The 26,628-nt window shown below is 42.9% G+C and overlaps 1 protein-coding gene across 1 annotated transcript; it reads left to right on the top strand.

Moving 5' to 3' along the window:
• The first annotated feature begins 2,479 nt into the window (after positions 1–2,479).
• On the top strand, positions 2,480–26,075 carry Clca2 (chloride channel accessory 2). Its single transcript, XM_041657073.1, has 14 exons — positions 2,480–2,665; positions 3,499–3,636; positions 5,511–5,661; positions 7,714–7,822; positions 9,493–9,652; positions 11,898–12,125; positions 13,423–13,653; positions 14,840–15,017; positions 15,804–15,910; positions 17,827–18,051; positions 19,063–19,333; positions 20,950–21,120; positions 23,839–24,069; positions 24,880–26,075. Exons 1-14 carry the CDS (start codon positions 2,480–2,482, stop codon positions 25,320–25,322), a joined length of 2,829 nt encoding a protein of 942 aa, XP_041513007.1. The 3' UTR covers positions 25,323–26,075.
• Positions 26,076–26,628: the final 553 nt, after the last annotated feature.

The following is a 26,628-nucleotide window of genomic DNA, read 5'->3' on the forward strand; positions in this document are numbered from 1 at the left end:
TTTTTCTTTCTTTTTTTTTTTTTTTTGGTTTTTCAAGACAGGGTTTCTCTGTGGTTTTGGAACTTGGAAATGGTGGATGTTAACCTCTCTCTTACAGGTGTTGTTTAAGCTTTTAATTCTAATCCGTCAATTGCAGATGTTAATAAAATCTAATTTTGAAAATGAGAATCATAGAAAGGGTTTTGGTTTGACTATAAAATGTCTCCCACTGGTTCACGTATTAAAGCCTCGGTCCCCACTGGTGGTACTAGCTGGGAAAATTCAAGGTACAGTGGGAAGCGAGGTCTACCTGAAGGAAGCAGGCAGTTAAGGTCACACCTATGAAGTTTATAAGGTCCTCAGTCCCCTCCTCTCTGCCTTCTGCAGCCTGGGAAATGAAGATGTTCTTCAATGGCATACCTGGCTACCATGGGGCTCTGCCCAAGCTCATGGAGTCAAGCAAACGTGGACCAAACCCTCAGATACCTACAAGCTAAAATAAATATTCCCTCCTACGAGTTGCTTATGGCAGTCACTTTATCACGAATCCAGCAAAGGAAATGCATGCATAGCAAGTCCGGACTGAAGACTGCACGCTATCATGACACGCAAGAGCAAAGGTGGGCGCCTAAAGTCCTGGGTCAAAGACTCCACTTTTTAGGGAAAAAAAAAAATGACGGTGAATCTATCCTGAGCACAGGCTTGGTGTGACCTCCACTTTGAGAGCAGCGGCAGGTTTTTTCCTTGGCCTGACACCCTACAATCCTTAGAGGCCCTCAGCTATGGGTCACAGCCAGGCAGAATGTGCAAGCGACTGAAGGGCCCCAGATGTGCTCTCTGTGCAAACAACTTTCCCTCGGCTTTGGAAGATTCACAGCAGCAGTCGCTGGGTCCAGCCTGTGACAATGACACAAGATGTTGTCATCTATGCAGCTCCATAGGCCACGGATTGGAACGCCTCTGAGAGAAGGACAGTCTGGAAATGTAAAACATGATATAGTGATAAATACCGGCAGCTGAAGCCCATCGCTCTTGTTTAACAGATGCTGTTGCTCCTGATTTTAACGGGTCTTTAGGTTTTCCTGAGCCTTAGCTTTGATGCAGTGTTTGTTACTTTTCTGTTGCTATTATAAAACACTGTGACCAAGGCAACTTAAGGAAAAAAGGGTTCAAAACCAGAAAAAATAAGAAACTCTAAAATGAAGAACGTGTCCTTTTGGCTTATGGTCCCAGAGGTACAAGAATCCGTTGAAATGGGACGGCATGGCAGGGAGCAGCAGACAGTGCCTGCAGGAACAGGAAACCAAGAGATATTATTCTCAACTGTAAACAAGAGTAGACAGAATTAGCTGGAAATGGCACGGAGCTTTAAACTCTCGAAGACTACCTCCAGGGAAATTCTTTTTCTCCAGCAAGACTGTACCTCCTAAGCTTCCCCAAACAGCGCCACCACCCTGGAACCAAGTATTCTGATACCTGAACCTATGGAGGACATTTCTTATTCAGCTGCCATAGTCAATCACAGGTAGAGATGGTATAATCCACCATTCTCTAATAGTATGCATTCCGTCCCACACACTGGCTAATTATCAGCATTTGAAAAGCAGGAATAAAGATGATGTCTGCATCCAGGGAATGACATTTAAAAGGGTTCACCTGCAAATTTCAGAGCACTGGGTTGTTAACAGAGATCATAAACAAGGCATAAAATATTTGTGAAGCCTGCTGCTTCATTCTGTGATGCTGCAGGAGATACAAGTTGATTGAATCAAGCCCTTATTCCCAGGAGAGCCGTGCTTAGAAAGAAATTCATTCTTTTCCCTGGCAGTGGGAGTAAAGGCATTGGGGACAGGGGAAAGGCCTTGGCCTGCACAGCATCCAAGCTCCTGGCACTTGGCCCTCCCTAGGGGGGTATCTGGTCTCCTAACCCCAGTCATCAGCTCAGAGCTTGCCCAGACTGCCTGGCCCAGGGCTCTAGGGACAGGCATATGGGATAATTTCCAAATCTTCAAAATAAGCAAGCAAGGGACTGTCACAACAGGCACAGTGTCCCGAGTGAAGAAGAGAAGTGGTGTTGATGGAGGAAGTTGCCAGGGACTCAGGAAGGAAAATCACTGGGTGCTGAGGTGGCCTGATGGATTCCAATGCTCTGATTGCCATGCAGACAGGCCCATTGCTCTTAAGCTCCTTCTTGCCTCATTTCCCTTTTCTCTCTGAAAAGATATGAAGTTAGTAAGGGGTGGAAGTCTTCTTGTTCAAATATGATTCAGGAGGAAGCTTAGCCACAGAACAGGAGAGAACTAATTACCGCCTTAGAGAAGAACTTGTAGCAACAGGTCCCAGATAGATCCACCCCAGATTTTTCAAAGAAGGCAACTCCTTCATCATGTATTGTCAAGAACTTCCAAGTGCAGGAAGAAGCCATCGGCTTCCACACTGATCACCTGACTCGAGGTACCCAGCAGGCTCTCTGTGAGTAAACCGGAGGCTTCAGTACAAGATGGCCCACAGGAGTAACACAGGACCTGTCCGCGGGCTGAAACTTGTGACTCTTCTGTTTGCCCTAAGTCCAGAACTGCTTCTCCCAGGAGCCGGAGTGAAGCTTCAAGACAATGGCTACGATGGATTGCTTGTTGCGATTAATCCTCAGGTACCCGAGAATCTGAGCCTGATTGCAAACATTAAGGTGAGTGTCAATTATACAGTCAATACCATTAGCCCATTAGTTCAGACCTGTTGCCGTGTTTAAGAAGTTAACCCCACCAGGTTTGAACTTGAGCAGTACAGAGACCAGTATTTCTTGAAGACAACGCAGACTGCAGGACTGTGACTATTCTGGCCAGATCACATAGTCGGGGAGAGTCTCCCCTCATAGAGCCCTCTTCTGTCTTTCTATTAATTACCATCTGTGAGCTGTAGGAGATAATTGTAGTTTTTATATGTGACTCTCCTGGAGAACGGCTTAGAGAAACCAAAGTTGGCGATGGTGAAAGCAAACCGGATGGTTGAATGCCAGAGGAGCATGGGGGCGTGTGTTAAGATCATCCTGTGCTATCTCATTTCAAGAAGGAGAATTACCAGGGAAGAATTCACAAGAGTCTACGCAGACTGCCAGAGAGAAATCCCTTGTTTTTTCTCGATGTTCTCTGAAATAATGACAGTTTTTACTGTAGCATGGAAAGGAAGGTTCGTTACCTAAGAGCCTCTTTGTTAGTTATTGCTTAAAGTGAAAGTAATATCCTCAGAAGGTGCAGGCCCGGACATGCCCATAGGTGTGACATCAGGATGTGTTCAGTGAAAGCTTAAAACCCTTTCAGAAACTTGGGGAAATCGTGAGGGCAAGCCCCGACATACAATCAGTGTACTAACAATCTCTTACAGGTGGCCATTCAATGTCTTTTCCAAGAAAACCTTCAGGGCTTCATTCAGAATCTGTTTATGTGTTTTTCACTGTGGTTTATGTGTCTTCAGAGAAACAGGGATTTGTATACAGGTGCCAGTGTTTCTGCTTGGTTATAGGAGATGCTAACTGAAGCTTCCTTTTACCTGTTCAATGCTACCAAGAGAAGAGTGTTTTTCAGGACTATCCAGATTTTAATTCCTGCCACTTGGACAGCTCATAATTATAGCAAAGTCAAACAAGAATCCTATGAAAAGGTAAGGATTTGGGATTCTCTTAAAAGAGCCTAATTCAAGTTGAGGGAGAAAAACTTTTCAAATCTACTTTGCCATTGATACTGGGACAGAGCTATGTTACTGCAAGGAGTGTTGTTGAGAAAGTGTGTGGACTTTATCCCATAGTCCACATGATTATAAGAAAGAAAAATGGAAACAGTAACAAGTGCGAATTATTCAGTCACAAACTAAGCCATGTGCCACAGTTTAATCTGCTTCTCGGGACATCTCTATTCTGCAATGCACATGATCCTGGCTCAGTTTTTAGTAGAGGAAAGAGTCAGGTTTATCCTGCTGAGGGTGAGCAGGGACCAGCCCAATCCAGTTCTGGTAATCTTCACTTGCATTGGGTTGGGAAAAGTCAAGCCCATACTGAGCGTCATCCATACGTGTAAAAATGCAACTGTGAAGTAAAGGAGCATGCTTTCGCCCTTCCGGCATGCCGATTCAAAGGAGAATAGAGAGGGGTGAGCAAGAATAAGGGGCAAGTGGTTCCATCTTCTTTTCTAATCACAAAATGTCTTAACCTTGAAGAACACAAACAAACTGCAGGTGATATGCAAATATTCACTGGTTAAATACATGCTAAAGCATTTGAAACTACTGTGAATAAGAGTCCATTGCATATATGAGGAGAGCTAAGAACAGAGCATGGAGAAGAACATAGGGCTTCAGCAATAGAGTGGGCTTGGTGTTTGTAACTATAGTACCATCAGAGTAGTTAGGGCATGGAAAACATGTCTTTTAAAAATCTTTGTCACTTGGCTTAAATTTCCTTGGATTGTTTTAATTTTAGCTCTCCCTTGAAGGTTCTCTTAGAAATTGAATGGCCTAGCAATGTAGACTATAGCCCAAAGGCATGAAGCCATTGAGTGGTTTACAAAAGCATTTGGGTTTTCATCAGATAAAAGCATTTGACAGTGCTTGCATGAAGATAAACAGGGAACTGGGAAAACCTAGAGTTTATTAAACTTCCATTAAGTACCTTCAATTTGGGCGTGTGTGTGTGTGTGTGTGTGTGTGTGTGTGTGTGTGTGTGTGTGCGCGCGCGCACGCGCGTGTCTATAATGCCTATGCAGCCTCAAGTTAGTTACTATTATCAAAAATTAATAATTATGTTCACAAAGGGTAAGGACTTTGTTCCATGCAAATAAGTAATAATTACTGACCCAGAGTTTGAATATCTATTCAACTTCAAAACCCATACTGTTTACACCAAGCTACGCAGTCTCAATAAAGGTTACATTAGTGAACTTGCCCTTCAGTCCTACTGAGAAGTCAACGGTGGTACCCTGATCCTATGAAAGGTTTAAGTTCAGCATATGTAATATCATCAGATGTCTTGGATACATCATAATGTCAGTTAAGCACAATTTAGTGAATGATACTGATCTACCTGGTTATGGAAACAAATGATGGAGCTACAGTATTTTATACTCAGTACAGAGGAGACCTCACAAGCACTGTCCTGCTGCCCTCGCTGATAGAGGAGCCATGGAGACTTGGCTGAAACTGTCACAGCTCTTCACTGTGCAGTCCTGGGTGATGTGCAAATACTATTACATGTTCCCAACTTTATGGCTTTTATAGTGCCATAATATCATAATTTTACAATGTTGATGTCCGAGAATATTTTGCTCTGGAAAATGGGAGGGTAATAAAGGAGGGAAAGAAGTTTCATGGAAACTGGTTAAATTTTAAAGATCTTTCTGAAAGTGTCAACAAATTCAGCTAATGTTTAGTTCTCAGAATATCTTAACTCTTAAATTCAAGGCACTCCTTCTGCCTTTAATCTGTTGTAAAATCATGCATAATTACATACAACAAAATTGTAGCTTAAATTTGTTCTATTTTAGGCAAATGTCATAGTGACTGAGCAGAATGGGGTACATGAGGATGATCCATATACCCTACAGCACAGAGGGTGTGGAAAAGAGGGGAAATACATCCATTTCACTCCGAACTTCCTACTAAATGATGAGTTAATAGCAGGATACGGCTCAAGAGGTAAGTTCAGATAATAAAAATCCAGCCCCTCAAAAGTACAGTAGCTTGTGTTTGGTACAGAAGAGATCTCATAAAACCTTCCACCTGTCAGGAGGCAAGCCAAGTGCACAAGGAAGGAAAGGGACGGAATGAGCCAGGAAGACCAAGAACCAGCTAAGGTATAGAGTAGCGCTCTGAGAGTCCAGGGGAGACAACAAAGCCTAGGGTTGTCGGGAGATGTCTCACAGAGGAGAGCTGAGCCACACTTTGCTTAGTGGAAAGGAGAGTATCAGGAAGCATGTGAAAAATACGGAATCTGCACAGGGACCCAAGGCTGTTGAGGGAAGAATTAGACCCATGGACAGGACATGAAGGGAAATGCCAACATGTCCCCTGCAACCCACACCATGAAGTCCCCACTGAAGGCTCACGTGTGTGGGAACAACAGGACCATATAGTTTTCAGAAGGTGGATCTGTCCGTGTGCGTAAGTGGGCTTGCTAGGATCAATGAAGGAGAAGCTGGATGCGGAAGGATACATCAGAATCCTTCAGGGGTGGGATCAAGAGGCGTGAGTTGGGCATCACGGACAAAAGGCCCGAATCCAGAATACAGGCAACAAGGATTTCCCATGCCCAGAAATCCAATTTCATTTAAAGTATTTTCTTATGAAATCTGAGTGGTCCAAAGTGCTGAGTAGTCCAGAAAGGAGTTCCGGCTGGCTGGCTGCAGAGTAAAAGACAAGAGCTGTGTGCAGACGACGTTAAGAACAAGGACGACGTTGGGAAATAGGGGCACCAGGGGAGAGGGGAAGTCATTGGTCTGGGTTAGGCAAGAAGATGTTGGGGAGCAGGGGAGCGTCCTATTGATGACTGGCTATGGTCAGATATTGGTGTATGACACTTAAGAGAAAGGTCACAGTCACCAGCCTGCAGACTGGTAGACCGTGGGTGAGGTGGTGGCACATGCCTTTAATTCTAACATTCGGGAGGCAGAGACAGGCAGATCTCTGTGGGTTCGAGACCAGCCTGGTCTCTAAGAGCAAGTTCCAAAACAGGCTAAAAAAATTAAGTAGGGCCCTTCAAAGATTTTTATTTTTTATGAAATTTAAAACTAAGTAGACTTTGTTATTCCTGCTTAGCAAGCAGGAAGTAAAGCAATATACCATAGAATATTTTATAAAATTCTTAAACATTGGATTTCCCTCTATCTGGTAACTAACCTCAAGGCTGGTGTTCTCTGGTCCTGCATAAGACTTCGTCAGTGTCTCTAGATTCATAAGTCGATACATACTTTCCCTGTTCCTCTCAGCTGTGACTGTTTCCTCCCTAGATGCAAACATCGCACAAAGTGCACCTTGAGTTACAGGACCTAAATTAATTCAGGCAAAGGGGATGGGTGCTTTGGTTTGGGAAGGGCATTGACCTGCAATGTTTCCATGGAGAACAATTAACCTCTGAGCTGAAGTTGGAAGGAAAGGAGATCTAAGATTAGAGAGGACAAGATAAATCTGTGAAGGATTTGATGTTAAGAATGAGAATTTCCAAGAGCAAGGGTTAGGAAACAGGATCAAAGAGAAAGGAGCATCAAGGCTGGAGAGGGATGCTGTGATCTTTTCAGTTCCTTCCTTCTTCCCTGGTTGCTAGGTTGCAGTCACTGATGTAGATAGGGCAATGCCCACAAGAGAACAAGCATGCTTAGGCACAGACTAAACTTCGAAAAGTTATTTAATTACAAAGATGTGCGTCTTCCCTCTAAGTCCTGAACCTACTGGGCTGCATGCAAGAAGCTAAGGAAAAACTTGTTAGACAACTTCAGGGAGAAAGAGAATGTGGGACTCCTTGTCTCTTCATCAAATGGGCACTACCTCGCGGTCATGGGAGCAATCATTTTCATGCTCTCATTTCTATGATGGTAGAGGATGAGGTAGGTAAGAGTGAGGAAAATGACCAAAATTCTGACTTCAAGTGTTTGGAGCAAGAATATAGTCAGGCAATACTACATTGACGTTGATTAGCAAGGCCCGTTGCTGAGACTTTAGGGGCTCAAAAGGCCACAACTCTCTCTTCCACAGGCAGAGTGTTTGTCCATGAATGGGCCCATCTCCGCTGGGGAGTGTTTGATGAATATAGCAAGGACAAGCCATTCTACCTGAATGGGCGAAATGAAATTCAAGTCACAAGGTCAGTGCTTTCTCTCATATTTAAAATTCACTGCTTGTAAATGAGTTTTTCTGTCCTGCCCTGCCCCATCCAGTCCCATAGTAACTTCTAAATAATCACTTAGAGGTTTAATACTACAAATTGTTTGTCCTGTGCTTCAGGCTTATTACTAAGTAGCTCTTACATTTAAATTAACCCATTTCTAATATATGTGTTGCCATGTGGCCGTGGCTCTACAGATCTGCTGGCATCTTGCCTCTTCAGAGGCTGGCTGGCATCTCCCCCTTCTCCTCTCTGAATTTTCAGTTTGGCTTTCCCACCTGGCCTTCTTCTGTCTTGCTATAAGGCAAAAGCAGTTTCATTATTAACCAATGAGAGGAATACATATTCAGAAAATATAGAAGGGTTATCTCATAGCACTACTGATTGAGTGCACTGAATATTTAAAAAAAACTAGGAGGGTTTTCGAATATTTTTCATGGTAAGTGGCTAGACACATTGACACATGCTGCTATAATCTCAGCACTAGGAAGACAGAGGCACAAGGTGCCATAAATAAAAACTAGCCTGGTCCACATGTGAGTTCTGGATCAGCCGGAACCACATAGTGAAACTTTGTCTCAAAAGGCTAAAAAAAAATCAGGTGACAAAAAAGAAAATAGAATTTTTTTGTCTTGACTTAAGTATAATATGACACAAAAATAAGAAATAAAAATAGATTAAGGACAAGTAAATATTAGCAAGTAAAATAAATTATTCTGTTTTATTTTTAACTTTCATTGAGTTTTAAAATGGGCAAGTATTTATGTGATTCAAATATGAACAATGAGGAAGTTATGTCCTTCACTATCTTACTGACCACCATCTTCATTCTGCTTCTTCTATGAACTGTAAAAAGTTATATTCTTCACTGTTTGACCACTGTCTTCTTTCTACCTACTATTATCACCTTTGAATAACAATATTGATTCATTTCTTATTTATTTTGCCTCATCAAAAAAATTTAAATAAATAGGAATATATATATTTTACTCACCTTTTTAAAAATTATTACACAGTGTTCCATTGTGTTGTTATGCCATAACACATTCAATTAGCCCCTCCTGTTGGACATAGTGATTAATAGCAACCTTTTGTGGTTTTAAATATCACTGCTGTTCATATAATCATACACATGCTACTTCAGATTTGTGCATGGAAATCCATATATCTAAAAAACCTCCCAAGAATTCTAGAGCAGAGAGCATCCTCACTAGTAGACAGATAGACATCATCAGTATTGCTTCTAAACGGCACCATTTCTCACTCACATAGCAATGTTCAGAATATTTTAATGAAGATGGAGTCTTTCCAAAGTTCACTCTCTTTCCCTGATGTCCAGTGGAGCTCAGGATGTTGCTGCCCCAGTCTTCCTTATCCCACAGTCCCTCTGAGCTCCCTTCCACTTTGTCTCACTCTGTTCACTAAAGGTTTTGGCAATACAGAACTCCCTCACCCAAACTCAAGGGCTTTAAAATGAAAGAGAGAGACTATATTTCTAAGGCTAATAAACTTCCTTAAGAGAAGACTCTAAAATGTTTGCACATGTCTACCGAGCTATAATCCTTGAAACAAGCTATTAGAAAAGATAATCAAGAAAGAAAAGCATTTCTAAAAATACCCACTTCCTAGTTTCTCCTTCCATTTTTTAGGTGTTCATCTGGCATCACTGGGGTGTTTGTGTGTGAAAAGGGTCTTTGTCCCCATGAAGACTGCATCATCAGCAAGCTTTTCAGAGAAGGATGCACATTCCTCTACAACAGCACCCAGAATGCAACTGCATCGATAATGTTCATGCAGAGTTTGCCTTCTGTAAGTACGTCCTTGGAAGGACAAACTCCTATACACAGATCTGTTGGAAGGAGGCTGCTTGTTGGTTCCCAGCCACCCGGCTAGCTTAGACCAGAAATAATCACACAAAAGCCATATTATTTAAATCACTGCTTGGCCCATTAGCTCTAGCTTCTTATTGGCCAGATCTTACATATTAATTTAACCCATTTTTATTAACCTGCATATCACTACATGGCAGTGGCTTACCGGGCAGTGTTCCCAGCGTCTATCTCAGGTGGAGGATCCATGGCTTCCCTCTAACTTCACCTTCCTTCTCCCATGCTATAGGACAAGCCACTTCTTTCTTTATTCATTAATCAATAAAAGCAACACATAGACAGAAGGACCTCCCACACCACAGATCTGCTTGAAGGATGTAAAAATCGGGACAAATAAGAGTCACTATAATAGAGTCTGAGGGGTCTACAGTTAACTTAGTCCTTATCCTACATTTTAAAAACAGAAAGAAAAATCTGTCTCCTCCAAATGATAGCAAATACAGATTGTTTTTTAAAAGTGAAAATCCACTTTCCAGGAGAATGTCCAAGAAGAGGTCCTTTGAGGCCACAAAATAAGCTGCCCATGTGGCGCCATTCCTTTTCTGTGTCATTTCAGAGGAAGAGGTATGAAGTTTGCAAGAATGAAGGAGCAAATAGCAATATTTTTCTCCCTCAAGGCTCTTTCCTTTGTTTTGAAAAAATCTAGAACTTCAAAGACAAGCAAACTAGCCCAGGGAAGTGAACTGACCCTCAGCTTTGTACCCAAGTCTTGTCAACTAATATTTCATATCAACTCACAAACGATGAATGTGTAACCCCATTTTAAAACTGATACTTAAGAGTATTCAGTTACAGTGTTTCTCTCTGGCCACTTCATTTTCTTTAAGAAGTATGTCACACATATAGTCAAACTGTCACCGGAACCTTGCGCTAGGAGAAAGCATAGAGTCAGGAAGGAGGGAGTTGGCTAGTTCACAGGTTTAATGGGACCCGCCTGTGTGGCTTCATTTGTCTATTGCACTTTCCGAAGACCTGAAAGTCACTATCTGTAGATCTTTTCTTGCTGGACAGGGGGTGTGGTGGGCACGTGTCTTTCTGGAGTCTTTTCCCTGTTACATGGCTGACCAATCCTGCTTGCATTGGAAACGTTCTCCCTCTATCCTCTCCCTTTCCCCTCCATCCCTCTCTTGAGCCCATCTTTTCTTCCTTCTTTCCTTCATTTTACTAACTTGTTTCTTCAGCCTGGTTTTAGTCAACGGTCCTTTGCAATGTGAACATGACCGTTGGTATTTCTTGCTTTTATCTGTTCTATTTTTTAATTTATATCTTTCATATATGTCCTGTACCAAGTTCTAGATAGTTGGTTCATGTTATCTGTGATTAGATAACATCTTTGTAACCCCTTGAAAAGAAAACCTACTCAAACATATCCAGTCACAAAAATTTAAAAATCACCTTGTACAGTCATGAGATGTTGGGATAAAAAACCCTCAATGAAGAGGAACAGGTGTGCCCCTAACTCACACCCCACTGAAAAACTAAGCAGGTGTTGCCCATGGAATCAGAGATGGAGTCAGGGAGCCCGTACATTTCTTTCAAACTCTGAGCTCCATGGCTCTTTTCTTTGTTCTTCATAGGGCCTGGGAATAGACAGGCATTCCCTTGCATTGCAAAAGCTGTAACTTTAATGGGGAATGCTGGCATAGGTGGATTGTCTTTAAATGAATTATCACCAGTCCAGTTTCCAAATGCAAAGAGTTTGAGGAAGTAGGTTTAAGTTGTTTTGCCCTCCTCTTACCCTCATAGGGATCAATATTTGCACTAGATCATTGTATGTTGACTGATCCCCAGAAAAGACACAGTGTCACATAATGAGATCCCAAAGAATGGGCTGGCCAGGTTGACATCTTCACCTAGGGTGTTTCTTTAACACAGTGTCATGCAAGGGAGGAGGGGGGTTGTTCTATTTAAGGCTAAGGTATATAGACACAGTCTGCTCTGTTTTCTTACTGCAAACATGCTTTTACAAGAGATTGCTCCTGTGACCTCAGGGCGCTACTCTGTCAAACAAAAGGTGTCAGGAGTTATTTGCAAACTTGCTGTCACTTTTGAAAATAAAGACGCACGAGACCTTGCTTTCAGCTCTGTCCATTTTTTTACCTGTGGCCTACAGAGAATGAGAAGAGTCCTGCTCTGGGAACTCAGGGTGATTTTTGCTTTTCCAGGTGGTTGAATTCTGCAATGCAAGTACCCACAACCACGAAGCCCCAAACCTGCAGAACCAAAAGTGCAGCCTCAGGAGCACTTGGGATGTAATCGCAGACTCCTCTGACTTTCATCACAGCCTCCCCATGCATGGGGCTGAGCTTCCACCTCCTCCCACCTTCTCCCTCATGCAAGCTGGGGACAAAGTCATCTGCTTAGTGATGGACGTGTCCAAGAAGATGGCAGAGGTAACACACGGATTCCAAAGGACCAAAGCCCATTCTTTCCATTCCCCATCAGGTTTTGGCTCTGTTTTATTCAGAGTATGATGAGGGAAGACACTACAATTTTTAAAGAGTCGAAGATACCTTATTTTCTTGGGAAATGGGTAGGACACACTCAGAAGGAGGCCCAGAGATTGAGAAGGTGAGATCAATGAAATTCACACAGAATCCCCAAGCCCATTAGCATCCCTGTGCTGCTGCTAATTGTACCTTTTCTCCCCTAAAACCCTTTTCTAAAACTTACATGTAGTTTAAAGCTGTTGCCTGGCCACACTCCAGTCAACTCTTAGGGGCTGTGACTGGGAATGACGGCACAACCACCATGATGAAGACAAAAACTGTTGTGTTCCCCCTCAGTCCCTATGCTCTGTGACAGAAGGAACCAAAGCCACAGAGTAGTAATGTTTTCTATGCCCACATAATTTTGAAAGGTCGAGGCCGAATTCAAGGTCCATGTCTCCCTACTAACCTTCTCCCCAGCTTATAAAAGAAGTAATATTTGGGTTAGGAGCAATAAATTAAAATGTTGTCTAGTCTGCAGTATCGATGGGACATTTAATTGGTAATGGCTCCTGAGAGGTGGGAGAGGCAGGTCTGGATAACAAAGCAGACATCAAAAGATAGAGTCCCAGCCATCTAGGAGCAGCTGATCGCTGGGATTCAGCAGACTCTTTTCTTCTCTCCCTTCAGAGCCACCAATAAAGCACCCGAGTGAATTAGTTGGTAGCACTGTCCCTATGCTTGATGAGTGCCTGTTATGTACAAATCCAGCCAACAAACATAGCACCTTGCTGACTCTATAGGCACAGAGTCTAGCCTCAATGGCCACCGTGGCAGAGGGACCAGCACACCTCTGTATTAGCACTTCCCTGTGCAATGTTTCCTCTCACTAGGACTGAATTTAAAAAAAAAAAAACAACAACAACAGTTACAAACATATTCTCAATTGACGTCAAAGGTTGTTAAATTCTGAGCTGGAGTGAAATGGGGAGGGTAAGCCATCTTAATTGTGAACAACTTGTTTCTCAACACACTTTCTTCTGCACAACTAACACACAATTAGCTGAATTGTGGGTCAAGTATACGCTTAATCGGAAAAAGATGTTCCAGTCCTATGCCACGCTTTACAACTCAAAGAGCTGTCCAGTGTCTGTAAAAAATCGACAAATATTTTTGCTAATTGAATCACATCATCATCTTTGGTCAACCAATCACATGTCACCCCCCCCTCCTCTTTTGTTCTTTTCTCCTGGGGACAAAGGCGGACAGACTCCTTCGACTGCAGCAAGCAGCTGAGTTGTACTTAATGCAAGTTGTTGAAGTGCGCACGTTGGTGGGCATTGTCACCTTTGATAGCAAAGGAGAAATCAGAGCCCAGCTGCAGCAAATGAACAGTGACGATGACCGGAGGCAGCTGGCGTCCTATCTGCCCACCAGTGTGTCCACCGAAGAAGAAGCGAACACCTGCGCGGGCGTTAAACGAGGCTTTGAGGTAGCGTACTCTGGGTCTCAGTTGCCACGGCGGCCTTCTTTTTCATTTTGAATCTCAGGTTTGAGAGGGCATGTTTTTGTTTGTTTGTTGCGTGTTTTTTCTTTTTGTTTTTGAAAAGGGGTGCTCCGTTATAGTATGGTCACAGCGGCCTCGGCTGTTAGGGAGTAAAGGTGCATCATTCCTAAAGTCAGGACCCCATTTCTTACTCCCATTGCACTCCCTGGGCTGAAGGAAGTAGCCAATGTCATAATTATTTAAGAACTGCTTGCTAAAAGAATGAGTATATATAAGTACAATGGGCGTGGCTAAGGGACTGAAAGTGTCATCTAGAGTCTCTCCAAACTGTCCCTGCTTATTCTGAAGTGGCCCCAGCTGGGACAATTGTTATCTTTGTATGTTTCAAGGCAAAATTAGAGTTTTGGTCTCCTGCCTACAGAAACACCAGATTTCAAATGTAAGAATCAAGAGAGTCTGAGAAGATAAATAAATCAACACTCACACAGATGTGTGGACCCACAAACCAGGACACACACACACACACACACACACAAAATTAAGCCTACATACATGTTTCAGGACTGACAGGATTTATCTAAATCAGCATCTGAAGTGCACATGTCTAAATCTGATAGAGAAAAAGATACCACATAGGACTATTTCCACCCCTAGCCAACAGTTGTTCAACCTAAGCTGCCCACTGACATTGCCTGATTGAAAACAGGAGGTGGTGATCGGGCTCAGTGGTAGAGTGCAGCTTAGTGTGCACGTGACTTTAGGTTCACTCTCAGGCAAACCCATGATGCCTGAGTTTCAGGTCTTGTGGTTCTGATATTATTGATCTGGGGTGTAACTTGGTAATGAATTGTTTAAACACTCCCGTCTAATTCTACCATGTAGCTAAGGGTGAGAGCCACAGCTCTCAGCCCTCTTACAGGTTACTGGCTCCGTCTTAGAGGCAAAATTCTCATACCATAATGTGCATAATATCTTCCATGAGACAAAGCCTGTATAACTGCACTGTGATGGAGTGAGGTGCGACCAACTTGGAGACGGTCACAGAGCACAGCGGACCTCGAAGAGGTGTAGGCAACAGTGGTAGCCATTGTACATGAGCACAGATTCCTTTGTTTAGTCAGACAATTTGAATCACATTTCCTCCTAAGCCACGCTGGCTATCTCTGTTCAGGTGCTTGAGAAGAGAAATGGGAGAGCCGACGGCTCTGTCATGATATTGGTGACCAGCGGAGCAGATGAGCACATCAGCAACTGTCTGCTCAGCGCGGTGAGCAGCGGGGTCACCATTCACTCCATCGCCCTGGGTTCCTCTGCTGCCAGTAAACTGGAGGAATTATCACATCTTACAGGTAAAAGCCTCTCAAGAAGGTATCTTTTAGAGCATGCCCTGAAAGCTGAACATTCAAAGCTCAGCTATGAAGCCCAGGTTACATGTCTTCATTGGGGGAAAAAATGGGAAAGATTTCTTCTAAAACACACAAATCATTGCTAAAATTAGCTAAAAATTTTTCCAATTTTAAAATGTTTTCCCTACAATTGAAGTTTTGTACATCTAATGCAAATAGTATTTTTGTGATTTTGTTAAGCCAGCTTGAGAATGCATGTTTATGAAACTGAGATCCTATCAGACGACTGCAACAACTTCCAGTACACATACAAGCACCGTTGTAAGATTTACATGTCTGCTTTTTTCTAGACAAGGCAAATAATAATTTCATCTTACATTCTATAAAAAGTAATCCAACAAAATGAACCACTGAAAATTAAGATTTGTTGGATAGTTTAAAAATGGTGATCTCGGAATATAAGTGCAAATGCATAGTAATGCAACAACTAGCAATTCATCTAGAGTATTTAGAAATTATTTTGATCTAAGACTAGTCCGTAAGTATTTACTAAGTTCTTCTATAGTGAGCAAAACACTAAAACCTGAAAAAAAATCCATGAATTGACAACAAAAATCACCTCCTTAAGGCCACTTGCCAAAGAGATATATGAGATGTTATTCACAATGAGGCAAGGCCACCTCCTACTAACTCCAGACTAACACACTAATACAGACACAGTGTGTCAGAGAAGATGTCATCTTTATTTTTTTCTATCTTAATAGTTGGCATTCAAATCATGTGTTTCAGGAGGGTTAAAGTTCTTCATTCCAGATAAATCTAATCCCAACAGAATGACTGAAGCTTTCTGTAGAATATCTTCTGGAACGGGAGACATTTTCCAGCAAAGTTTACAGGTCAGAATCTCTATCTTCTATGTGTGGAGGGGGGTAGGCCAGATGGACTGTACCATCCACATTTTTGTATGCATTATTCCTCTGTATGCAGAAGGTTCTAATGTGCTTCTTGGTGTCCCCAGAGCCTGGAGTCATTTAACCTCATGTCTGTGTGGCTCATTTCCAGGAGTTACTTTCTGTAATGACCACTTCAGCTTTCACGGTCCATGACATGACTTCTTTATGCTTGATAATGCAGCTAGAGGTGGAATAGAGTAGGGTAGGATAGGACCGGTGGAGTGGGCCAAGGTCCAAAACAAAAAGAAGAAGCTGTGTTTTCATTTCTTCAGTTCAATCAATTTTTCCCTCAACAACACTGTGTTTCACTCTGGCTGCTTCAACATCTTTAAAGCTTCTTACCTTTATTATGAATATTAATTATTTCATGAAGTTCTAGACATTTCTAGATCTTTATCCTTGTATGCATATGTGCATGTGTGTGTGTGTGTGTGTGTGTGTGTGTGTGTGTGTTGTTTTTAGACAGGGTTCATATGACTCAGACTGTATGTAGCCCAGGCTGGCCTTGAACTCCTTGAACTCTGCCTAGTTCTATCTTCTAACTACAGGAATCACAGGCAGAGCCACCAGCCTCAGTTTTAGATTGCTCCTTTAATTAGCACAACCTATTTGATGTGGGACACAAAAACGTCCATTAATCAAGCTACCATTAAATTCTTTTCCAGTCTAAATACTTTAAAGAGTTTAGGCATAACTGAGCTATGTTTCAAACAGAATTTCACCTGCAATTTCCTCACAGATGGTGAGTAAACCTGCCAAGTTACGCTTGATGTAAACAATGAACTCAATGAATTTTTGCCAGGAAATATTTAACATGCAACTTAGATATGCACAGTAAAGATGGTAATCATCCCATCGCCAGCAGTCAAATAAATGTCTCAAGAGATATTGAAATCAAGTGTTCAAAGGTCAAAGATAAAGTGAAGATTCATAAAAAGAAAAGAAGCAAATATCACATAAACTTGGCAGACAGTAGCCATCTGGGCGGAATCTCTATAGGCCTGGTGAAAGAGACAGTGCAAGTGCTGTAGAACAACTCTGCCAACCAGTAGCATTCGCTCAGCCAAACTATTCTTTAGGCTAGCCCACTAGCCCAAGCTGGCCTTAAACTCTTAGCAGTCTTCCTGTTCAGCCTCCCAAATGCTGGAATTATGGGCATGGACCACAGTGCTCAGCCACCCAATCAAATTTTGACAAAAAGGATTGAAAATATGCAACCAAGAAAGAACGAACTTTTCAACAAATGATGCTAAAAAGTTGGATGCCCACACGCAGAAGAATGGAAGAAGACCACATCACTTACCAGTTTCAAAACCCAAGTCAACAGAGACAAAATTCTTCTTAGTAAACCTGACCTAGAAGATAACATAGTGGAAACAGTCTGGCACATTAGGATAAACATGGGTTTTTTTTTGGGGGGGGTGATGGAAGCAGGGGATAATATTCTCAAAACATGGGAAATAAAGACTAAAATTAACCAAGGGGGATTACATCAAGCTAAAAATTGGCTTCGTGAAGAAAACAATCAGTCCAACACAGGCAGAGCCTGTGGAAGGAGGCAGTATTTAAAAGCTGTGTTTCTGACATGCGACCCATATCCAAAATCGACAAGGAACTCCAATGACTCCACAGCAAGAAGTGAAAATACCCCAACTTTTAAAAGCGGAAAATAAGCTGGATGTGGAGGTCCACTCCTTTAATCCTAGAACTCCAGAGGCAGATGCAGGAGGATCTTTGTGAGTTCAAGGCTTAAATGTATTTTACTTTTACCTAGTCATTTTTTTTTATTACAAAAGCAAGGTAAAGGAAGGGAACGTGAGGTGTTCACTGGAAACTGCCCCATGCATTCTCTCCCACAGCTTGAGAGCATGTATGAAACCGTGCCGCCCCAGCAGCAACGGACGAACCCTGTGACTGTGGATGGGGCCGTGGGCAATGACACGGTTTTCCAAGTCACGTGGCAGACCAGCGGGCCCCCTGAGATGGTAGTACTGGATCCCAGTGGAAGAAAGTACAACGCTAGCGACTTTGTCGTCAACCTGGCCTTTCGGACAGCTAGCCTTCGGGTTCCAGGAACTGCCAAGGTCAGTGTGGGAGCCTGTTCACACCTGGCCGTGCTCAGGCAAGCGTAGGGCTTGCCAGTGAGTCACGTGCTTGGATGTATGACCTAAAGGAAGTGTGCTGACACGTCAAAACATTATAAAAACATTTTGTGGATGTTAAAAACTTAAGAGGAGCAACCAAAGTATATCCGCAGTGTTAAGTACTAGATAAAACAATGTTACATTCAAAACGGAAATCAATGTTTCTCCGTAGCATTAGTAGTTTTTGGAAACCTGTATCTTTCATTATAGGAGCTATTCATTCAGATATAGTTTCCTATATGTTTGGGAGCAACTCTATATAGCCTTTATAATAGGACTAATGAAATGTGTAAGTTTTTGAATACCTGCTGTGTTCTGGGTCTCACACTTAGAATAAAATGCCCTGTTAGGAGCAAGCACCGGGGACCACAGAACACACATGAGGATAGGGAGAAGGAAGCTGCCTAGCGATAAGGACATCATCACGGAGACAGGAGAGCTGGAAGTGGGTACCGCATTCTGGCATGGGACATAGAACCGAGGAAGGCTCAAAGACAAAGCAGGGCTGTTGGTAATTCAAGAGGGATGGACCCGAGAGTAGCCTGTGGGCTGAGAGCAGAAGTGACAGGGAGGAGGGCAGAGCCCCCAGGGCTGGTAGCCAAGCTTCAAGGGTTATTCAGGATAGCACAGAGAGTAGGGGGGTGCACCCTGAAGGTAGAGGGAGCCCTGGAGGCTGGGAGGAGGCGTGGGAATCCCTCAGACCTGACTGCCCCATCAACCACTACCCTTATCCGCTTACTCCTATAATTTTGTTGTTTTAAGTCAGGCTCTCGCTGTGTTGCCCAGACTCAAGCATTCCTCCCCCTTCAGCTTCCCAAACTACCAAGTGAAAAAAACTATTAATAAAGTATCGATTTTTTTTTCTTTTTCATGCTTCTTCTTCAACTGCAGCTCAGAGAACTCTTTCCACTCGAAATGACAGTCTAATCATTTCAACCCCTTGTTTTTCAGCATGGGCGCTGGACTTACACGCTGAACAACACACATCCTTCTCCTCAAGCCCTGGAAGTGACAGTGGCCTCCCGTGCCTCCAGCCTGGCCATATACCCAGCCACTGTGGAAGCCTTTGTGGAAAGGGACAGCACCCATTTTCCTCAGCCGGTGATAATTTATGCGAACGTGAGGAAGGGTCTGTATCCCATTCTCAATGCCACTGTGGTGGCAACAGTGGAGCCAGAAGCTGGAGGTCCTGTTGTGCTGCAACTTCTGGATAATGGAGCAGGTAAGAAGGAGTAGCATGGTGTGGCACTGTGACGAGATTCTGTAGGTGTTAATGATCCCCGAGAAATCCCTTCAGCCCAACTGATTCTTGAGAGCTTGTTTGAAGGGGAGCCCAGCTATTCATACAAATAAGTTACCACTTATTTTCTATGGACAGACCCCAATTTTCTCATGCTGCTGTAGTGGGGAAAGCTGATTTCAGAGCACTTTAATAATAACACAGTATCAATATCTGGAGCCCAAGGTGTGGTGTGAGGACTGAAATGACCTTGGGGGATATGACAGGCTGCTTGCGAGGTACGATAGGCTGCCTTGAAGGCATTGCTGTCCTGGGGTCTAGAGCTTTCTGTCTTGACTCTGGATTGTGCTGTCCTCTGAGAATCACAATGCAAAGACAGCAGGCTCACAGAAGGCTCCCTGCAGTGAGGCACAGTGACAGGCACCACAGCCTGCCAACTGCAGCTCAGGGAACTCTTTCCACTCGAAATGACAGTCTAATCGTTTCATAGTAAGGAAATCAACTAGCTGCATGCTGTTTTATCAGCTACCAAGGCTGTTAATCATTTCATTCAAGGCTCATAAACAAAGGCTTCTCTTGTAGTTACATGAAAATTTATGTAAGTGCTTTTGAATTTATCTTTTGGAGACAGATTTTATTTCAAAGGGGCGAATAAATATGGCCATGTGACAATAAATAATCTTAAAGAATGCTTTGTTTCTCTAGAAATTATTATTAGTTTTTTAATTGAATATAGATTTTAGTACAATATATTCTATTGTTATTTGGGATCATATGAACGAGAACTTCCAAGATGATTTTCAAGAGTTCCTTCTGAAATAGGTGTCATGAGGCTGGGTGCATTCAGAGCGATCTGTTCATAGGTTATTCAGCTCTAGAAAACAATTTTCAGAGCTAAAGTAATCACAGGAAGAAATTATGATGCCATATTATTTTAAACTACATGGTAATGTCAAAAGTTGCTACAGTAACATATGTCAAATGGAAACAGTGTTGCAAGGGAGGGGAGTGTCTCTGAGACCTTTGGGGACCTGCAGAGAGACCATCTGCAGGAGGCAAGAAGGCAGTTCAGTTCAAATGTCAATAGTCTAACACACTGTGGTTCATTTTGGGCAGATGTAAACACAGCACAATCTGATTAAGACTTTTCTCATGACAATTAACTCAAACTTGTGTGCACAACAAAGCACAGATAAATCTCTTTGAGGAACAAAGGAAGCTAAATAAAGATCAGACGTGACTACAAGGAAACTCTTCATGAAGTACATGTGATACTTCCAAAAAAAAAAAAACGGTGTAGAGACTGAGAAAAACAAACTCATGAGAAGAGTCTGAGCGAGGTCTGGCCACACAGATAGCACGGAGGTCACCAGACTAGGAAGCACACCTGCTCCCAGCCTTCTGGGGGGATAGCAGGTCTTGCCTTCCTTCCCTCGAAAGAACAACCCCGTGTGCTTACCATTCTAGCTTCCCCTGTGCTATCTGTGAGCACAGAGAGCTCTCTGCTCTCTACAGTAAGAGGAACAGATGTTTAACATTAAGTATTAACAATCAACGCTGAAGACAGGCTAACCCTGAATTTCTGTCTATGTACACAGGTGCTGATGTTATAAAAAATGATGGCATTTACTCCAGGTATTTCTTCTCCTTTCCTGTAAGTGGTAGATATAGCTTGACAGTGCGTGTCCGTCACTCTCCCAGCATCAGCACCCTAGCCCACTCTGTTCCAGGAAGCCATGCTATGTATGTACCAGGTTATATAGCAAACGGTAAGAACTTCTGCACATTGAATGTGTGCAATATTTGTGTGTGTGTGTGTGTGTGTGTGAGCGCGGGTGCGTGCAAAAATAAAGGAAGAAAGGAGAAAGAAGAGGAGGAGAGACAAAGGCAAGACTCAGGACGTAGACAGAAGAAGAAAAAGACCTGAGAGAGACATGGAATTTTAAAACCATCTTTGGGTCTGTGGCTACAGCTCCGTAGTAGTGGATCACTTGCCTGACGTGAGCTAAGACTCAGCCCCCAGTAACACGCACACACACACACACACACACACACGCATGCACACACACACACACGCACGCACACACATGCACGCACGCACACACACACGCACGCACGCACACACATGCACGCACGCACACACACACGCACGCACGCACACACATGCACGCACACACACGCACGCACACACACGCACGCACGCACGCACGCACACACACGCACACACACGCACACACACACACGCACACACGCGCACACACACACACGCACACACACACGCACGCACACGCACACACACGCACACACGCACGCACACACATGCACACACACGCACGCACGCACACGCACGCGCACACACACACGCACACACACACACACACACTCATACTCAAGCCACTATTGACTGCTCCTTCAATTTTTAATGATTTGTGACAGAAAATAGGTATTTCCTATAGATTGATCCTTTCATCTTTTAGTATTTTTTTGAATACTGTCTTGTGATTCTTTGCTTGCAGTAACTAACAGACAAAGTTGTTGGGCCCCATATTTCCTTTATAGAGATTTATGCAAGAGCAAAGAGTTGAAAGCGTGATGCTAACAGCCCCAGAGATCAACACAGGAAGTGAGTTCCTGAATAAACATCAGTTTGGCTATTATACACAGTTGAGCAGAGGTTCTGCTATCCCACAAAGGAAAGTGCCAGATAAATAGGAGGTGTGCACTCTCTTTATAGGAAACACTATCTCAGGTCTCATTAGGAAGCATTAGCTAAAATAAGACAGAAATATGACGTACTGTGCTGTCTCTACAAACATTCTCTGGGACCATTTCTAATCATTTTTATTTCTAAACCTGGAGGATTTTGAGACAAGCACCACTCGCCTCATCTTAATTGGCTTTGATGTGTTTTGCTTGTTTTTTGGTGTGTTTCACGATGCTGGGAATGGGCCCCAAACACTAGCGCACACTTGGCAGGTGCTCTCTGGCTGAGCTACCTCCACCTCTCTGGGTCTTCCCTACCTTCTTCTAGTGGGGCACTGCCCAGTCCTGAGGCCTAGCTCCCCCATTTGCTGCTGTGTAACATGTAGCAACTTTCTTAGCTCTGTGTCTCTCTGTTTCATTATCAATAAATGTATGGCAAAAAAAATTGTCACCTTCTTCATTGCCTTGCTGGGGGAATTGAGTATTTTGATATAATGAGATATTTAAAATACCTTGCCATAGTAGACACACAGTGAACACCACTTCTTAAAGTTAAAAATCATCATTAGATAGCTTTACTAAGCCATATGGTTTTGATAGCATTTATATGCCCACAATCTCTGAATTCACAATTTTGTAATTATTGAGTCTAGCTTAAATGTTGTTAAATAGTAAAACCCATATTTAACTAGTTCTATTTTAGAGAAATCATAAACTTAATTTTTCTCTGACTCCTTGGCCACCTTCTATCAAATTACACCAATAAGAAACTATTTTAAGAACTACTTTTAAAATATTTGTGTGTGTGTGTGTGTGTGTGTGTGTGTGTGTGTGTGTGTGTGTTCACACCAAACAAGTGTGTGGAACTCAGAAGACAAGTTGTCAAAACGGGTCCCCCCACCCCGGGTCTAGGAGCTGCTTTTAACCAACTTTTCTTTCACCATCCCACATTCGAATCTGTCATCAACTGTGCTAACTGTGTGAATTATTCGTGGGGCTACCCTTGCTTGCCTCCCCCTGAAGTCTTCATTGACAGCTGCCACTGTTTTCCCATGTTCCACTCAGCTCTTGTGTCTCACTACTGAATGGCTCTTTCTAAGCGACCTCTTGCTTACTGAACTCTGATCCATTTCCTAGGGACCTGTTAGAAAGCCAAATGATGAACTGTAACATCCCTGCTTCCCCACAGCCCTGGCGTTCAAACCCAAGCCCTGCACTGATCCCTGAGGTCAGTTATTGCCTGCTCGGTTGCCTCATCTAGAGCTCTTCTCCTGCTGTTTGTTTGCAGTGCTGGAGATGGAATCCCGGGGTGCCATGCATGCTAGGGCTGGAGGTGGAGCCACCCTCTTTCTTAGTTTAGCCTCCCTAACCTGCTACTTTCCTGAACCAAGGTTTCCGAGCAAGCTGTTCTCTTTGCCCAGGGTGTTTCCCCTGTCACGCCTTACCTGACCAACTCAGCCTTTGGGAAACCTGAATGCTACTTCCTCAGTACCACCCTGAAGATGAGAGCTTGCAGAACACCCTGCCTTTGTATTACTCTCTCTTAGTCACACTTTATAAAAACCTGTTTACTGATATGACTGCCATGGCTGTACAGCTCATGAGCGAGAGTGTTTGGTCTGACTCATAGCACAGCAGTCTGCCCCCAAAGAACACGTGTGGAGGGACTTAATGGGTGAATGGACACATTATTGACTGAAGAAACTCTAATGACAGGGTGACAATCTCTCAACGCTGTGCAGCAGATTTGTAATTTCCTACTTGGCTTTTTCTTTGTGCTCCAGATAATATTCAAATGAACGCTCCAAAACAACCAGGTCGCAGAGGTGTGGAGGAACAGTGGGACTTCAGTAGAGTAAGTGCCGGGGGCTCCTTCTCGGTGCAGGGAGTTCCAGCTGGCCCCCATCCTGACATGTTTCCACCGTGCAAAATTACTGACCTGGAAGCTGTGAAAGTGGAAGAGGATGTGATCCTCTCTTGGACGGCACCTGGAGAAGACTTCGACCAGGGCCAGGGTAAGTTTGCTGACTTTGTTACGTAGCTACCTTTCCTCATACAGTATTTCGTCTTCGATATCTCTATCTATCTATCTATCTATCTATCTATCTATCTATCTACCTCTATCTCTATCTCTGCTTTCTAGTCAGACTTTTTTGAGACCACCAGCCTCCAAACAATGACATGGAGACTTATTATTAGTTACAAAAGCTTGGCCTTAGCTTAGGCTTGTTATCAACTAACTCTTGTAACTTAAATTCACCCATTTATATTAAATTATGCTCTGCCATGAGGCTGTTAGCTCTTCTCCATAATGTATGTCCAACTTCTTATGTGTCTCACTGGTGAGATCTATGTAAAACCTATGCGCTCTCCCCAGAAATCCCACCTAGCCTCTCCTGTCTAGCTACTGGCCATTCAGATCTTTATTAAACCAATCAGGAAAAAAAAAAAAACATAGTGACACATTTCACACAGTGTGATCAACTATCCTGCAACAGTTTTCCGTATAAACTTTACAAGAGTTTCACTATTTAAAACCAAACCTAGAGGCAGCTCAAATAAACCTACCTAAAATGTACAATGTACATAATAACCATGGGAAAATGACATATTGATTATGTTGGATCTTGCTTTCTAAAACTATCAAGTCTTCGTGGGTATCAGATTTTAGCATGAATCTTTACAGTTTGACTTGGTATTTAGGGTTTTTCCAGTTGCATATTCCTTGATAGTTTGACTTTTTGTGGCTATTTTCATTACTCATTTTCAATAAACTAAAAAAATGCTCAGTGACGAAACTTCCCCAACTGTGTTCTTAATTTCAGCAACAAGCTATGAGATACGAATGAGTAAAAGCCTACGGGGAATTCGCGATGACTTTGACAAGGCTATTCTAGTGAACACATCGGAGCTTGACCCTCAGCAAGCTGGCACAAGGGAAACATTTACATTCTCACCCAAGCTTGTCACTGATGAACTTGAACCTGAATCTGATGGAGAAATGCAGGAAAACCACATGGTGTATGTGGCCATGAGAACAGTGGACCACAACTCCCTGAAGTCAGCTGTGTCCAACATTGCCCTGGTGTCGCTGTCTACTCCCCCCAGCTCTGCTCCTGCACTGAGCAGAGATGATCTGGTACTTAAAGGGGTTTTAATAGCAGTAGGTTTGATAGCGACCATCTGCCTTATTATAGTGGCAGCCCACTGGACTTTAAACAGGAAAAAGAGAGCTTTAAAGAAAGAGAATGGAACAAAATTGCTGTGAGCAAGTGTGCATAGTTCCTTCCTCACTAGATATGATGACCGTGGCCTTTACGTTCATAAAAAAGCCAACAAAGTCAAATTAGCATCAGCACTGTGTTGAACTGCACCTGGGCATTTATATAATATGGTTCAGGTTTTTACCTAGCAGCTAGATATCCCCTACCCCTTCCAAAAGAAACAACTTTTATAATACGCATTTGGGGGGAAGGTTAGAAAACAGTAAGGCTCCAGTTATGGACAAATAATTAAAAAAATATTGTTCATGGTAATATCTTGAAAGACAAGGTAAAGGCAAAATCAAATCTGAGTCAAGAAAAGCTATTTTATTGAAGCTGGGGGAAGAAAATGTCCCAGACACAGGAAACAGGCAGTGTAATTGTCTGTAAGAAGCAACCGTGGTACTCTGATGAATTTCTCATCTCTGCTTATCTGTACAGAGCAGGATGCATGTTTATAGCTGGCAGCCAAACTGCTATATAGACGGGGTCCTCACTGCGGGGCTCCTTTGGTTAAATACATGATGGTTCACACTCCACCACTAACGCTTGGAGAGATCCTTTCTCACACTGCGAGGAGACCTGAGAATGTGGTTATTGTCCTTGCCCTTTGATGATGATCTGTGACAGAGACACCAGAGTTTATGGTTTGTAATATTTTAGCCCCACTGAAGCATCTTTCTAAGGTGTTGCCTTGGAAATAATTGAGTAAAAATGCTTACAGCTCTCATGAGGCTTTAAGAATAAAAAAAAAACATTATTCTGAAATAATTCTAATACGTGTGCCATACAATTTTATTGTCTTTCAAAGAAGAGGTCATGGAAGAATAAGCATTTAGGAACAACTACCAAAGTCTGCCCTCTAATTAAATCAACTGTCTATAATAGCTTCTTCATCAAGGGCAGAGAAAGGAGACAGCAGAGATAACATGGAAGAAAGACCTTGGAAAATTACTTCCTCTTTGTAAAAAAATGTTATTGAATAGTAATGTCATTTCACTTCTAAATTCAAGAACCCAAAACTTTATTGACTAAATATAATAATATAAATGAAGGTTTGGGTTTATAACCAGGATTAACTAAGAATGATTTTGCCACATTTGGGGACATGTTGTTGACAAAATGTGGGGACATGGGATAAAAACAGGAAAGAGAGGGCGTGAGGCCAGGAGTAAGAGATGCAGCAGAATGGGAAAAACAGCCAGGGGTTCTCTCTGCCCCAGCTCCTCCTGGAATTCCTGTTCCTGTCCATGTCTGCCCTTGCTGTCTGAGTTTCTAGTCCCTCCATCTCCAAGTCTAGAAGCCTGGTGG

The sequence above is a fragment of the Microtus oregoni genome, unplaced genomic scaffold (genome assembly GCF_018167655.1).
Source record: "Microtus oregoni isolate MIOR12 unplaced genomic scaffold, Mior012 000000F_ref0000247, whole genome shotgun sequence".
NCBI lineage: Eukaryota > Metazoa > Chordata > Mammalia > Rodentia > Cricetidae > Microtus > Microtus oregoni.

Excerpts from the sequence above, each read along its gene's own strand:
- Clca2 (XM_041657073.1), top strand. The coding sequence starts at position 2,480 with ATGGCCCACAGGAGTAACACAGGACCTGTCCGCGGGCTGAAACTTGTG. Across the intron at positions 15,018-15,803 it reads GGAATTATCACATCTTACAG|GAGGGTTAAAGTTCTTCATT; the intron begins GTAAAAGCCTCT and ends CATGTGTTTCAG. Across the intron at positions 19,334-20,949 it reads ACTTCTGGATAATGGAGCAG|GTGCTGATGTTATAAAAAAT; the intron begins GTAAGAAGGAGT and ends CTATGTACACAG.